General features: G+C 36.4%; 1 protein-coding gene across 1 annotated transcript in view; it reads left to right on the plus strand.

The window, feature by feature from the left end:
• The window catches only part of LOC106751973, a gene marked incomplete at its 5' end in the record, with an annotated part of 51,352 nt that overhangs the window by 17,534 nt on the left and 17,469 nt on the right, over positions 1 to 16,349 (plus strand). The window contains 5 exon segments of the mRNA XM_014633315.1: positions 347 to 574; positions 6,282 to 6,460; positions 6,585 to 6,882; positions 14,538 to 14,978; positions 15,118 to 15,339. Of these exon segments, the coding sequence (XP_014488801.1) occupies positions 347 to 574; positions 6,282 to 6,460; positions 6,585 to 6,882; positions 14,538 to 14,978; positions 15,118 to 15,339 (1,368 nt within the window).

Below are 16,349 nucleotides of genomic sequence, written 5' to 3' on the forward strand. Positions count from 1 at the left end.
TCCGATGTTGCGACCAAGAAATCTAGTTGCATCAACGATAATTGTCGTGGCGATATTTATGCATCTTTCGAAGTCTCGAGAAACATTCATCTTCTTTCTTACCTGCGTTTCTCAAGTTTCTCTTGTGGATCAGCTGGTGTTGAGATTATAAATTTATTTTATAAATTTTGTAAAATAAAACATTGTTACATTTATATAAAATTATCTTTTCAGTCACAGAGTATAGACATACACAGAGTATTTATTGCTTTGTTGATGAGAAAACAATTAGTGAAACTTATACTTCATTTAAAAATCCACTCGTGAAATAATCAAAATATAAAGAAAATTTTCGTTTCGTTCACAGGAATCTGTCGAATCAAAAGATTCTCAGCAAAACCTCTCTATGCCGACAAAGAAGGAGGCTGATGCAGATACCAAGGATATAAAAGTCCAAGGAGAAAGAGAGAACAGTTCGAAATCTGACAGCGAGAACGGTGACCACGATGATGACGATGACGATTACGATGACGACGAGTTCCCTCCCGTGCATATTAAACTTCCTCTTCAGTTGGATCTCGACGATATTGCAGGTGTAAGTAGACTTTAAACTGTAAGATAGTAAAAACTTTTATATTAAATTTAACACATTTTACATGTTTCAAAACAATCAACTCAAATTTTTGTATAGATTTAACACGAGGAACGAGGATGGATAAAATATAAACGAGCCTTTTGCAAAAAAAAACATATATTTTCCAAAATCAATTCTAATTTATATTTTTCTTATTTTTCTACATAGTCCACCATCTTATCTATACACTTCCTCCAACGGTCTGGTAATTTTTTAATCCCGGCATCATAAATAGTTCGCGGACGTGCATCAAACCAATTGCACATGAACTGCTGCACCTCATCGTTCGTTGCGAAGCACTGCCCACCAAGGGCTTCCTTGAGTGGCCCAAATATATGGAAGTCGCATGGTGACAGGTCTGGGCTGTAGGGTGGATGTTCTAGGACAGCCCAGTACATATCGGCCAAGTTTTGCTAATTTCTGTATTCAGCAATTTTGAAACCCAACGAGCCGATACATTTTGAAATCCCAACTCACTGCGAATGATTGATTGCACACTTCCGTAGCTGATCTGAAGTTCCTGAGAGATTTCAAGAACAGTTAAGTGCCGATCGCCTTCGATGAGTTCTCGAACAGCCTCGGTGTTCTGCGCTGTGATGCTGGTGCGGGGACGGCGAGGGTGGGCGATTTTTTCAACACGCTCCCGTCCTTTCTTAAATTCGTTACACCACTGCTTCACCCGAGCCTATGAAAGGGTTCTTTCCCCGAACTGTGGGAGTAAACTGCGCCGAATTTCAGCAACATTTACATTTTCGTTGACGAGAAACTTAATAATAACACGTTGTGCAAGTGTGGGGTGTACCTCTTTCTCGCTCATCGTGATTGCTGCTGAGAGTAAAAAGCACGTGGCGCGCCAACATTATTACTGCTTTCCACATAACTCTCCTCTACTGTCCAAAACGTTGTAGACCTCTCACGTCGCCGACGGGCGCGCAATTTAAAAAGGCTCGTTTATATTTGATCCACCTCCGTAAATATGTTAAGAAATATCATAAATAATATATAAAATTAATATAAACAATTTAACACTTTAACAATATTTATAAACATATTTTACATAAAAATAACATATTTATAATGTTATATTTAACTAAAGGAAAATTATATTTTACATTTTTTCGATTACACGGATATATAGAGTAGTCAGCAAATCCGGATACGATTGAATATTTCCAAAACAATGTATTTTTGAAAAATAGTTTCATACAAAAGTAGTAGGTTTTAGTGACTACATAGTAGTATTAATATGACCTCAAATAGCGTTCACATCAAGATCAAGTGAAAATCACTTTTAATTTTTTTAACAGAAACTCTCATTTTTCATTAGATATTTTTTCAACTTAGCTCGAAAGTTTTTCAAACCATTATAACAAAGTATTTTTCCGTTAAATTTTTGAGTTCTAAGGCTTTCCGAGTTAGAAAGCTTTATAATATCGCTGTCATTAAAGTTATCCTAAGATATACGTGAAAGTTGCACAGTCAGATTTACATCTCTCTTATGTGCGCGCGTGCGTGCGCGCGCGCGCATGTTTGTGTGAATGTGTGTGCGTGTGCATGTGTGGTGTGTATGTTACGAGAGACAAGCATTTCAAGGATTACGAGCCAAATATAAACAATGTTGCAGTAATCAAATTGCAACTAAAGAAATCCTACTTTGCGAGTTATTTTGTCTTTCACTATGGCCCGTGCGGTGGCAAAATAAATCGTACAACAAGAGTTTAAAAACGAAACATAAAATGTTAGCAATGAGTGTTCTTGAACATGCTAAATGAGCGAGAAAGAACTACGTTGCTTTTATATGGTGCGAGGATATGGTGACAAAGTGAAGTTTTATCAAGTAGCTAATCTATTCAATGAAACTTCCTGATCGATATTGCAAAATACACTGTTCAAAAAACATTAGAGCATTTTGACGGGAAGTGTGAAAGAAATTTCCACATAGTGGAAGATCAAGGAGTGCAATAAATGAGGATAAGAATTTAAACATTTTGCTTTCAGTAATTGAAATTGTTCTTTCATTATTATCAAAATTAATACAAGCAAATAATGAATAAAACTTTATTACTCAAAATCTTACAAAATAATCACTTTCATTCTTATTAAATTTTTGCTACACAAGAACTAATTGAAAAAAATTGTGACAGAAGGATGGAGTTCGTTAATGAAATAATTGTTTGATACGATCTGAATCCGACTTTTCTTTATTTTATAATTTTTCTGATGAGGCTATGTTTCAACTAAATAATAAACATTGTAGATGTTGGAATGATGTAAAACTCCATTGGATGACAGATCTTCGTGTACAATATCCTTAAAAATTGAAAATATAGGATTGTGCAGACGTAGTGTCATTGATCCTTCTTTTCCTGATTTTGAAATTTGAATGCAGAAAGTAATCTATATTTGTTGAGGCATCAAGTTGTGCCTGCCATCTAAAACTTGTATTCTGACAATAACCCAGTCAGAAATGATTCCTCGAAAAGATGTTTTGACATCGAAAATGAAAATCGAAAATTTTCAAAATATCTATTAATTTCAATGGATTTCTGACCCCAATTTTGAGTAATTTCAGACTTCGAATTACGATCTTAAATCGAACTTCTAAATTGATATTGGAATCGTGTATATGATGTTATTCTTTATCTCTTAGCAAGAAATGACTCGTCGATCGACGTCGAAACGATGTCGAATCGATGTCGAAATTATCAAATTGATGTCAATTCAACATCGATTCGACATTGTTTCGATGTCGATTTTTGACCGATTATTATTTTTCAGACCGATTTATATGCATATCCCTTTCCAAATAAGAGGCTAAGGTCTAAAAACACCAATAAAATATTATCGATAATACACTCGTTATTAATAATGAATTCAGTTGCACTAGTGTGTACTGAATGCGCACTAATGGCTCCTGCCCACAGGACGTAGTAACGCTTGTAGCGCGGCAATAAGCGACGCGATATCCAATCAATTTGATGCTTTCCGTAAGAGCTAGAAACTGATTATGAGTGGCCTGGCGTTATCCTGATGGAACACAATTCCTCTCCTATTGGCGAAAGCTGGCCGCTTCTGGGCGATTGCTTCCTTCAGACGGTCCAATTGTTGACAGTACAGGTCCGAATTAAGAGTTTGGCCGTAGGGGAGCAGCTCATAGTAGGTGCTCACGGTGCTTACATGACGGTCGGACTCGACGATTTCCATTATTTTATCAACATTTTCGACAATTGGCCTCCCGGAGCGTGGTGCATCTTTGACATCAAAATTATCGGAACTGAATCGACGAAACTAAAATTGCGCATGATTGGCTCTTACAGTATCAGGACCATAAACACTATTCACATTTTTAGCCGCCTGGCTTGCGTTTTCGCCTTTATCGAAGAAAAACTGTAAAATATGGCGTATTTTCTCTTTGCTGGTGTCCATCTTTGACGCGCGCTCAAATAATACTGAGTTAAGCAATCACAAAACTGTCTGAGAGGTTTTTTTAGTACGAAATCTTATTTTTCTAACGCCATCTGGCGTAATCCGATCGAATTTATACAACGCGAGATACAGATTAGTAAAGCCCTCTATTGGAAAAATAATGGATTACTTTTTACTAGACCTAATATTAATACTACTATAGTGTGTCACATAAAATCATACAATTTTTGGATGAAACTTTTTTTCGAAAATGTATTGTTTTGAAAATATTCGACCGCTTTTGGACTTTCTGAGATCCGCATATACCACACGCATATGGTATTAATATCCTGTGTTTCCACGATGTTCTAAATTAACTAATGCTAAGACATAACTCGTTGCCGTTGTTTGCAGGAGGCAATTTTTATTATTTTATAAAATAACGCCAGTCTTACTATTTGTGTACTTTATAACTTCACCTTATATTTGACATATAAAGTACGAACTGACGCAGATGTGTTTCGTTTTTGGCAGCAGATAAAGAATAGAAGACTGCGCTAATTTTATGTAATATTTAACATACGTAGGTAGATTGAAAAGTTTCTCGAAAGAAAAAGAAAATACCAAGTCACAAAACTACGTAAAAAATCTCTGATATCATGTTTAAACATTGTTGAGGAATGATCATTTGAACCTGCTTTTGGTCGATTATTAGCAAACGCGACATCCATCGAACAATGAACCTTTTTATGTCTAAATGTTGATATAAAATAAAATGTTCACGGTCATATGAGAAAGCGATTCCTGCAGTTTCTGCTATCTCTCTGAACTTTAATCGATGATTATTCATTACGATTCTGTGGACTTTTCTAATAATTTTCTTCATCGATAGCTGTTTTTGACCAATCTGAACGTGGTGCATCTTTTGTGCTTATATGGCCGCGTTTAAATTCAGCAAACCAATTTACAATTGCTGCATATGAAAGAATAGACTCAACATAAATTCCAATTAACTCAACTTTTATTTCTTTAACAATTAAACCTTTCAAAAATAAATTTATCATTGCACGATATACGGTTTTTTCATGATTAAGAAGAAATGAAAGTATAAGTATTTTGATTGACTGTCACAGCAATACTATATATGCCATCTATTTGACAATTTTATGGTAGTCGTTTGAAAAATATTTTTTTCAATACATGTCAGTGGTAGAGTACCTTTAATCAAAGTGACGATGTACGATTATTATTTACAATTGGCTCACTTTTTATTATTCGTTCCCACCAGTTTTTTTAATTTTATTATTTTTTGAACTTTTATTTTTATTAAAAAAATACTGAAAATAAAATAGAAAATATTAATACTAATTGTAAATAAATTAAAAATGGGAATTATATATAAAATATTAATATAGCTTCGGTCACACAACTTAACGTACAGCTGACTATGATACTATGGCTGCGTTCTTTTTGGATGCTCACGTGCTGTCATTCTATCTTTGTTGTTCGTTACATGTCAAAATAAAATAGAATGAGCTTATAGCGAGTGAAAAAGTGACGCCCAAAAGGGCTGCAACCTGTATGATAGGCAGAGACCGTATATATTTCTTTTTTCTCATATAATTTCGATGAAAATTGGCAGAACTCTTCTTACCGCCACTCTGATTAGAGGCACTGTAAGTGGTATGTTTTTGCAATGCCATTTTTCGATTCGTTCTAGAAACTTTCCGATCTAGCTTTATATAAAACACGTTGATTTAACAGATAGCAATTGTATTTTACCGAAGAAAATAACTTTAAAATTACATAATTTTTATGTTTACATAATCTTTATGTTAAACATATATTTACAAATAAATTGTACTATTTCAACACAGAAGAATGTTGAATATTAATTCAACACGAAATAATAAAATCACATTGTTACATTAACATAAGGCTATGTTAAGAAATATATACGAAATAATAAAATCTATATTACGAAATAATAAAATCACATTGTTACATTAACATAAGGCTATGTTAAGAATTCAACAAAATTAACATAAGGCTATGTTAAGAATTTAACAAAACTTTTAAACAATTTTAATATAAAAACAAATGTTTTTTTATTGTATATTTTATAAAAACCGTTATTTCCTAAACAGCGCTTAAATTCCGATAATTATTGTTTGGCGCTGAGAAAGTTCGAACACGCGAACTTTATTTCTTACGTTTCGCATTATAAATGCGTTGATTTTTTCACAAAACAATCTATCTTCAGACGCTGATTCAGCAAGCTCGTAGTAGAGTTTCCTGCGTGGTTGAACGACGACGGGCCGACGAGGTGATGGACGGAACCAGTGACAACGGCCTGGATAACAGTACTGATTCGCAACGTTTCCAAAGACTGAGCGGCGAGCGAGTTGCCATCTTGTGTGAGTCAGGCAGTCCAAACCAGGAGTAAGTCTGCTACAACATGAACAAAGCCTATAAATTAGCACAATTTATATCAAATGAAATCATCTGAGCAGATTTGAGTCATTACGTTTGCTTTATTTAACACTGCCGCTTCTGTCTCTCACAGGCAACAGGAGCAGGAAATGCTCACCCCGATCATCGTGCCTCTTGGCACCGTGCAAATTCCCTTACAATCTCAAGAATCCAATCCAGGCTACCATCAGTACCAAATACATACACAATATCAGGTTCCCGATATGCAGCAACTGCCGCTCAGTGATCCACGAGGATTAAATCACATCCCACCAGGTTTACTTCCCTCTGAGCTCCGTAACTTGCCTCAATTAACTATGGAGATGAGACCGCCTCGAATGGGTTCAGAAACACCTATGATGGGTCCACAGAATATTCCAACGGGATCTCAAGTAAGAAGCTCGACTATTTACACGTTTGCTATTGGCATTAAACATACGCGATAACAAGAACATAGATCAACACAAAAATTGCATTCTGGACCTGAAACATTAATATTCTAATTAATATTGGGTGTTGTTTATAAATATAATAATTAAAATCAATACATTGCTCTATAATTACCATCATATAATAAATAATAGTCAAGAGAAAATTTGAAATTTGAGGATTTCGTAATATAGCGTAGTATATAATTCTGGACCTGAAACGTCAATATTCTAATTAATATTGGGTGTTGTTCATAAATATAATAATTAAAATCAATACATTACTCTATAATTACCATCACATAATAAATAACAGTCAAGAGAAAATTTGAAATTTAAGGATTTTTTAGTATAGAGAGAAAGAAATGTCATCAAAATCATCTTTTTTAAAGCTAATTTTTTAATTTGAGATGGTTTACATGTAGGACAGTCTGTAAAAATTTATAAATGAGATATGTGTTTTAATTTACTAAGAAGATGGAGATTATTTTCTATTTTTCATTTAACATTCTTTATTTCGAAGCTAATAAAAGGTCTAATAACGTAATATTTAAAAAGAATTTTAATTTTTCGAACAGTGTAAAACAAAATTATGCAATTAGAGTAAAAATATGTTATGTTATTTTATTTTCCTATCTCTTATGCTATTAACTTATAAAATTAAAATATAATCTATGTTACGTGTTCGATCCTGACGTGATCGAAATACACAAATGCCAGAATAGCACAACCCTGCGCGTGAAGCCATGTGTTACGCGCTTCCTCGGAAGCGCCGAAGGGATAGAAGGGTGAGAAGACACACGAGTTTCTCACTGTGATGCACAAAAACTATTTCTTAATTAATCACGATACAATTCACTGTATAATAACAGTCGTGTTTAACAGATAAACTTGTGTGGTAGCACACGACATACAATGCGAGAGGACGGAAAAAAGTTGCGCGGAGATTTTCTTTTTGTGCGGATTACTGCCTTCAATTCGCGACGGAAATCTTGACAAACGCTTTGCTAAGTGCCTTGACATCGCGGAGATTTTTATCGCGAACGACGGAAATTTTGTTACGTGACAGTAGCACAGTCGCGAATGCATAATGGTCGTCGGCTCGCGAACACAGCACGAAAATCGCACGGAACAGAATATAACATAATCATAGCATAATCATGGAATACACAATTGCGAGGGAAAGTGTCTCAGATAAATATTGAGACTTTTGTTAAAGTGAATATTGACGAAATTGGCACACCATTCTACGAAGGTAGGCACAAAAGTCATCGAGTGGCTGACAGCTGCATAGAAGATTATTGCACCGACGATATAACGACGATGTGCGGTCACGTGGTCTCAACGGTTCAGAACTCAAATCGACAATTCAAGACTTAGCAAAAGCGCATAAAATTTCGAAAAACTATCGACTGTTGCGATTGATTTCGATACACCAACGTTTTTTGACGTAGCCATCATTTTACGTAAAGACTCGACTGGACGGCTGATTGATTCGTACTTTCACGACCGTAGCTAGCGAGCGAGCTTTTAAAGTTCTTAAAACAAAGCTTCGATTGCACATCGATTAGGAGAACACAGCGTAACTCGTACCGTGCAGTGCTTGTGCGTATTCCCAAAGCAGAAATATGTCTAGCAGATTAGATTTCATGATTAATAGCTAAATAGTAATAACTATTTATCTTCTAAGAAGTATCTAAGAAGTTTTCTAACCCTAGTCACTAGCCCGTGATGAGCTAAATACTCCTGATCAATTGTCTAGTCATTAGATAGAAAATATGGTAGTAGATGGGACCGTCTTTTCTAAAATATATTGGGTCTATGCATAATTCCATAGCGAAATTCCGACAGATGTCGTTCGCAGTTGTTTTTTCGTTCGCACATGTGTCAAACATATGAAGTGTCGTATATTAAGTGAAAGCTGTAATTTGTGCCGACATTTTAAATATTCATCAAGATCTGTAACGTATACGAAGTTTAATTATACCAGGTGTAGAAGTTTGAAACCGGAATTTTTTTGTAAAAATTACACGTCTGTTGTTTGAAAATGATAAAAAATATTTTATTCAAAATAATGTCCATTGCTATTTATACATTTTTCCCACCTCTCCGGCAGTTTATGAATGCCACGCCAAAAAAACATTTCTTCTTTTGAAGCGAACCAGCTATCGAGCCATTTTCGTACATTTTCATACGAATTGAAGCGTTGTTCAGCGAGAGCGTGTCCCATTGATGCGAATAGATGATAATCGGACGGAGCCAAGTCTGGAGAATAAGCCGCATGCGTTAGTATTTCCCAACTGAACGCCTCGATCGTTTCCCTGACCCGTTTTGCTGTGTGTGATGGGGCATTATCATGGAGCAAAATGACTTTGTGTTGCCTTTTTCCATATTCCGGTCGTTTTTCACGCGATTTAAATCGATCATTTGCTGTTGGTAGCGATCAGTGTTAACGGTTTCACCAGGTTTTAGCAGCTCATAATAGATTACACCCTTCTGATCCCACCAAACACAGAGCATTGTCTTCTTTCCAAAGCGATTGCAGTGGATGTCGATGGTTCGCCTGGATTCACCCATGATTTCTGACGCTTAGGATTCTCAAAATATATCCATTTTTCATCACCTGTCATGATACGATGGACTTTCTTTTGTATCTGTCGAGCAGCATTTCACAAGTGGTTTTTCGATTTTCTTGCTGTCTTTCATTCAGTTCATGCGGAACCCATTTTCCCACTTTCTGAATCTTTCCCATGGCTTTCAAACGAATTGAGACAGCTTTCTGCGTCACATTCAATTCATCCGCGAGTTCTTGTTGAGTTTGAGTATCATCTTCATCCAATAAGGCTTGCAATTCGTTGTCTGCGAACTTTTTCGGTGGTTTCCCACGCTCTTCGTTTCTCACGTCAAAATCACCACTTTTGAATTTTTTGAACCACTCGAAACACTGTGTTTTACCAAGAGCATGTTCACCGTAAACTTCGACAAGCATTCGATGCGCAGCAGTTTTCTTCAAATGATAACAAAAAACCAATGCTGTCCGCAAATCGTAGTTCGTAGGCACAAAACTCGACATGTTTAAGGTTATAGAAAAATATACCGGTGTATGAAACTTGGGTTGTTGTGTGTTGAAAATCTTCGTCAGCTGTTAGAGGGAGATGATGGCGCTGCAGAAGCGGTCTTACGGTCCCTAAACTGATGGCTAGCACCATCTATAGGGAAATTCCGGTCTCATACTTCTACACCTGGTATTTTGAACATGAAAGGAAAAAACGTGTATTTTCGGCGCATTTCGCTTTTTTATTTCCAAAAAGGCAAAAACGCGTCGCAAATTTACAAAAAGATATCCGCGTATACGGAGAGATTGCCGTAAGCGAAAGTTTGTATCGAAAGTAGTTTGCGAAATTTCGTTGCAGAGATTTTGATCTCCAAGATGCGCCTCGCTCTGGTCGGCCAGTCACTACTGATGTCTAATCAAGGCTTCAATCGACTCCGATCGGTATTTGACGACTATAGCAATTGGACATAACCTCAACATTGACTGATCAACTGTTTCGGGATATTTACGGAAGCTTGTGATGGTAAACAAGCTTGATATTTGGGTGCCGCACGAACTGAACGAAAAGAAAGTAATGGATCGAATTTCAGCTTGCGATTCGGTGATTAAACTCCATTAAAACGAACTATTTTTAAAGCGGATGATCACTTGCGATGAAAAGTGAATTATCTACAATAATGTCAGTCGAAAAAGATCATGGTCCAACCGCGGAGAAGCTGCTCAGACGGTCACAAAGGCTGATTTACATCCGAATGAGGTTATGTTCAGTATCTGATAGGATTGGAAAAGAGTCGTCTATTATAAGCTGCTGCCACCCAACAAAATGATTGATTCGACCAGTACTGCTCACAACTAGCCAAATTGGCGAACAGATAGGGTGTTGTGTTCCACCAGGACAACGCTAGATCTCACGTTTCTCTGATGACCCGGCAAAAGTTATTGCGGCTTGGGTGGAATGTTTTGGTGCACCCACCGTATAGTTCGGATCTTGCACCTTCAGACTATCACTTGTTCCGGGCGCTACAGAACAATTTGAATAACAAAACCTTCAGTTCCCTGAACGTCTTCAAAATCCACTTGGATGACTTCTTTACCCAAAAATCTCAGGATTTGTATGAAAGAGCCATAATGAAACTCGTGGAGAGATAACAGAAAATCATTGAACAGAATGGAACATATTTAATTGATTAAAATCGCTTTTTCTGTTAAATATTTCACATTTGAAATTTACTCGATTTTCGCTACGGAATTATGCATGGACCCAATACAATCTAGCTACTATCTCGCCACTAGCACGATTATATTAGTCAGCACATCGACATTATTGTTATGTTACATTATCAAACTCTGTTTAGTAACTGTTTAGTAGCAACATATTATAAATCCTAAATCCTAAATCTCGAAATTAAATGGTAGAATTGTCTAACCATTAAGATAGTAAGTTTGGGTATAGACAATGATTTTAAATACAAATTTACTATCTAGTAGACAATTCTGACATTCAATTTCTATTCAGAATTGCTATGTTGCTACTAGACAGTGACTAGACGGAATTTGATATTCAGTTTTAAATAAGGATTTACCGAGTTTTCTATCTCGTTACTGTGTAATTTTATAGTTAACTATGAGATAGAACTGCGATTAGTAAAGTATATGTAACCAATATGAACACTAGTGACCATAACAGTGGTCTAATATGTAAGGTGGGCGACTCAAGAGCCAGAAATCTCAGGTTCATGTTCCAGTAGGGAAAAACGAAACTTTTCCATAGAATTGGATATAACACGTAATCAAGAAGAGTTTCAAGAACCAAATTAGATTGGATCACCTCTTCGAGAGAGAAATAAGATAAATCAAAACTGCGATTAAAGAAAAATTATCCAGCCACTAGAAAAAATCCATGACAAAAGTTCTAACATAAGAAAGCTCTCTAGGGATTAAATATTCCTGATACAGAGAAAAAGCGAGAGAGACATCAACGAAAAGAAAAATTAATTTTTTCATTTTATTATAGTCTGTTCCATAATAGCGTACGGGCTATTTCTTCTAAAAAAAAAAAACACAAAATCGTTAAAAATTTGATTTAGAAATATTAATAAATTCAATAAACTAAAATGCGTTTACTTAGTAAATTGTCCAATTTTCCTTGTTATTGAGTATGGCCTGGCAGCATTTGAGCATGCTTTTCACGAGATTTTCAGTCATTGTCTCAAGAAAAAATCTCCAGATTTCCCATATATGACGAACAAGCTGCTTTAAATAAAAAACTTTCTTTTCCCTGAGTTTGACTTTCATGACTGCCAACCCGTTTTCGATGGGATTGGCATTAGGCAACTGGGAAGGCCAATCCATTGTAGTAATGCCATTTTTACGTTTCCACTCTGTACACGCACGACTTCGGTGTTTTGGGTTGACCTCTTGAAGCACCAATGAACTATTATCTGAGCCAAACCATCTTTGAACAGATTTCAATAAACATTTATGATAAATTAGGTTCATTTTTGTGCATTTAGATTGTCCGTGAAGAGATATAAATTACCAAATCCCTGTTTACAGAAACATCCCCTCATGTGTACTTTCATTGGGTGTTTTAGTGTACGTTGAACAACGGGATCGTGATGAGTCGATCACGCATACCTTCTGGGAATCCAGGCTCAAAAGGATGATTCTTCGGTGAAGATTGCATTGACAAAATTATGGTCAATATTAGCATTTGCCCTCTCCAGGCGTTTTTCGACGTGTTTTTCGCTCAAAAATGGTTTTAACTTTGTGGACCGCCAGTCGTATTAGGAACGAAGCAATCGTTGTCTAATAGTATTAAGGCTCACTTCTATACCCTTTTTTAATAAATGACTCTTCGCTCGCCGTAACGAACACCCAGGATTCCCCTCAAATATCTTGATGACAGCTTAATCGTCCTTTTTTGTCGTTGAGCGCCGGTGCTAGGTTCCTGCAGATCATCAACACTTTTTGTTTTGTAATAATGTTTCATTCACTTCTTAACGAACTCTTCTAACTTTTTCATGTAGCTGCCGACAGCTGCATACGACATTTTCGGTCTTATCGGATGTGTGTAAGGAAACACTACTTTAAAATGACTTGCATACACATCACTCATTGTGTTTATTTTGCTCTGTTACAGACAAAACAAGTCACACTGCCCATATAACTTCAAAGCATCCTTCCGAACTATTCAGAGAATCGGAAAAACTGAAAGAACATCTGCGTGCCGTCTGTTAATGAAATGCGGAACCGTATGCTCTTATGGAACATACTATATATTTAACTACTAGCTAATTTTTCTATTACACCCATTAGGAGAAATGAGCGTTATATTTTTGGCTAGTGGCTACCTGAGATTTTTCATCTCATGACTGTGTACTATTTTTTGTCCAGCTATTAGCTAATTTTTCTAGTACAGTCATTAGAAGAAGTGAGCTGTACATTCCGAACTAATAACTAGCTAATATTATTAACTAATAGCGATATAAAATCTAACTTTTCTATGTCATGATTAGACAGTTATTAGATTCAATTTCTACTCGGGTTGTTAAACATGCAACGCGCGTGAGGATTACTGTGTGCAATATGTCGACGAAAGCGCGATGTATCTCACGATGCGTGATCACGCACCGCAAACGTGAAGTCCTATGGCTCTAGAATCTTCTAGAATATTCTAACGACTGTTCGAATTTTGAGCAGCCTATATATTTCTTGAACTAAAGCTAAATAATATTTTATTGTCATTTTCAGTTTCATAGAAACAGAAATAGAAAAAATTCTAATTAAAAAATATATAATTTTAATAATATGAAATTTGTTAACCAGTATAATTTTACTTTTTATGTCTATGTAAACAGAGTCCGTTTTATATAATTATATAATAAAAATATACAGTGGGCAATAGGGCAAATTCCCTAAATATACGAGGGTAGTCTGATAAATACTTAGCCTACAAAAGAAAAACGAAAATTTTGGAAAAGTGGCGATTTATTTCTCAACATAGTTTCCTTTTAGCTCAATACACTTGACCCAGCGATGCTCCAACTTCTTTAACCCATCTGAAAAATACGTTTTCTTGAAAATACGTTTTCTCTGCAAAGTAGGTCTCCGTGGCGGCGATGACCTCCTCATTCGGCCAAATTGGTCGAATTGGACTACGAACTGCTGCCCCATCCACCGTATTCTCCAGATTTGGCCCCGTGCGACTTTTTTTTGTTTCCAAACTTGAAAAAGTCACTCGCCGGGCAGAAATTTGAGTCGAATGAGGAGGTCATCGCCGCCACGGAGGCCTTTCAGACTTCGAGAAAACGTATTTTTCAGATGGGTTAAAGAAGTTGGAGCATCGCTGGGTCAAGTGTATCGAGTTAAAAGGAGACTATGTTGAGAAATAAATCGCCACTTTTCCAAAATTTTCGTTTTTCTTTTGTAGGCTAAGTACTTATCGGACCGCCCTCGTACCATAGATGTAATCGTGTTAAGCGATATGACAAATTTCGCGTTATCGTGAATAAAGATGTAAGTTTGGCGCAGTGGCCGATTACTAACGGTTTTTCTTGTGCAGGTCGAGATGCGTCAAATCCCCATCGAACTGCGTCACTTTCCGATAGATCCTATAAGGGGCATGCGGCCGATGATTCAGGAACCGCGTCAGGAGCTGCAACCACAAGTTTCGGTAATGTATCAGCAAGCAGAGCAAGTTCCTAACACCTACAATCAGGAACAGCAAGGTCCTGCTATGATGCCGCCACCTCCTCCTCTCTCGCAAGTCGAGGCACAAGATCAAAAAATACATCAGTCCGTGATGATCCCGCAGACCGAACAAAGACCACCGATCGCACCTCAAGTTACGCCCGAGAAGCCGCGTTCTCCCTTCCAAGGCATCCCCATTGAAATCAGAAGAATTATTCAGCAGGTACCATTAGAAATCAAGAACATTATTCAGCACATCACCGGCGAAACCAGACCATTCCCAGTGCAAGTACCGGAGGAAACACGTCGTGAAGTAAGCGTTTCATGCACAAATCATAAAGCAATTTTGAGAGAGGGGGAGAGAGATTTTATATTAAATAACAGAATTAATAATTACAATATAAATAATATAAGCTTTTGTACTTGTAATCATATACCGTTTACGCGAACAGGAACTCAAGTCGTTCCCAGAAGGCGCACGAGCGATACCCTTAGGACCATTCCCACTTCCAGTAGAAGTGAGAAATTTGATCGAGCATGGAAACATCGAAGGCCGCCCGGATGGCAGAGATGAGCAGCAGGAAGCGAAACCCTTCCTAGGCCCGGAGGATGAGACCGACGATGTCGAGAGGAACTTCCCAGTGCCTATGGAAATTCGTAATATAATTCATCAGGTAAAATGATGGAAGAAAAATAAGAGATTATATTTATATTGCTAAAGTTTGGAGCGTTTTTCTAAAGCGATAATTTAAGATCTGAAATTTAATTAAGCTTTTTACTTGTTAATTCTTGGACAATATATCGTGTAGTGCCAGATCTCTTGATATATACATGACACTGTTCCATCTGGATTAATACATTGACTGATGTGTCGATTTTTATCAATCATATGCTGAGCTATGCATAAGCTATTCATGACCTTACTTGACGATCAAATTATCAAAAATATGTTAGAAAAATGTAATTTTTTTTTTATATATTTTTTATTTAGTTTTATTGGCTTTCAAAACATGGAGAGAATATTGTTACGTCCTGGAAGGGGGTGTACGCAACAAACATCGCTTACTCGCGCATTCGCGAGGCCTAAACTTATTGGTAGGTCTGCAGATCAGATCAAGGTCCGAAGAGGTCCATTTACTCCGATCGCAGAACGTACGTTAGATGGTCCTTTATTTAGGTCAAAGAACTTAATCTCTTTATCTGGGATAGGACCATATGAGAGTGTTGAAAGGGGAATTCAGATTTAAGTAATTGAAAGGAAATGAATAAATAATTTTAACAACTTGGTTAAATTTAGGGCATTTTGAATAAAACAGTTTATTAATTATACTATTAGGTTGGTGCGTATGAAATATCGGATTTTTAAGTGAATATATATTGGGAGTACAAATTAGTTTGGTCCGTTTTCAAAAGATGACTCTGGCTGTTATGAATGTTTCATAGTGACAGCTGATTTTGGTGGTTTCAAAAAGGTTACACATCTGTCAATAATATTCAGTTTATATCGCTTTGAGTTTCAAACAAAACCTCTGTTTTTTATTGTGTTGAATATGTCAAATTTTGTGCTAACTAAACAGTATTTGCGGGAGGTTTTAGTTTTTCTACTTTAATCGGAAGAAAATTGCAGCTGAAGTGTATCGAATGATTGTAGAAGTTTATGGTGACAATGCTCCAACTGATAAAT

Source organism: Dinoponera quadriceps, unplaced genomic scaffold (assembly GCF_001313825.1).
Source record: "Dinoponera quadriceps isolate SergipeBrazil2010 unplaced genomic scaffold, ASM131382v1 scaffold136, whole genome shotgun sequence".
Taxonomy (NCBI): domain Eukaryota; kingdom Metazoa; phylum Arthropoda; class Insecta; order Hymenoptera; family Formicidae; genus Dinoponera; species Dinoponera quadriceps.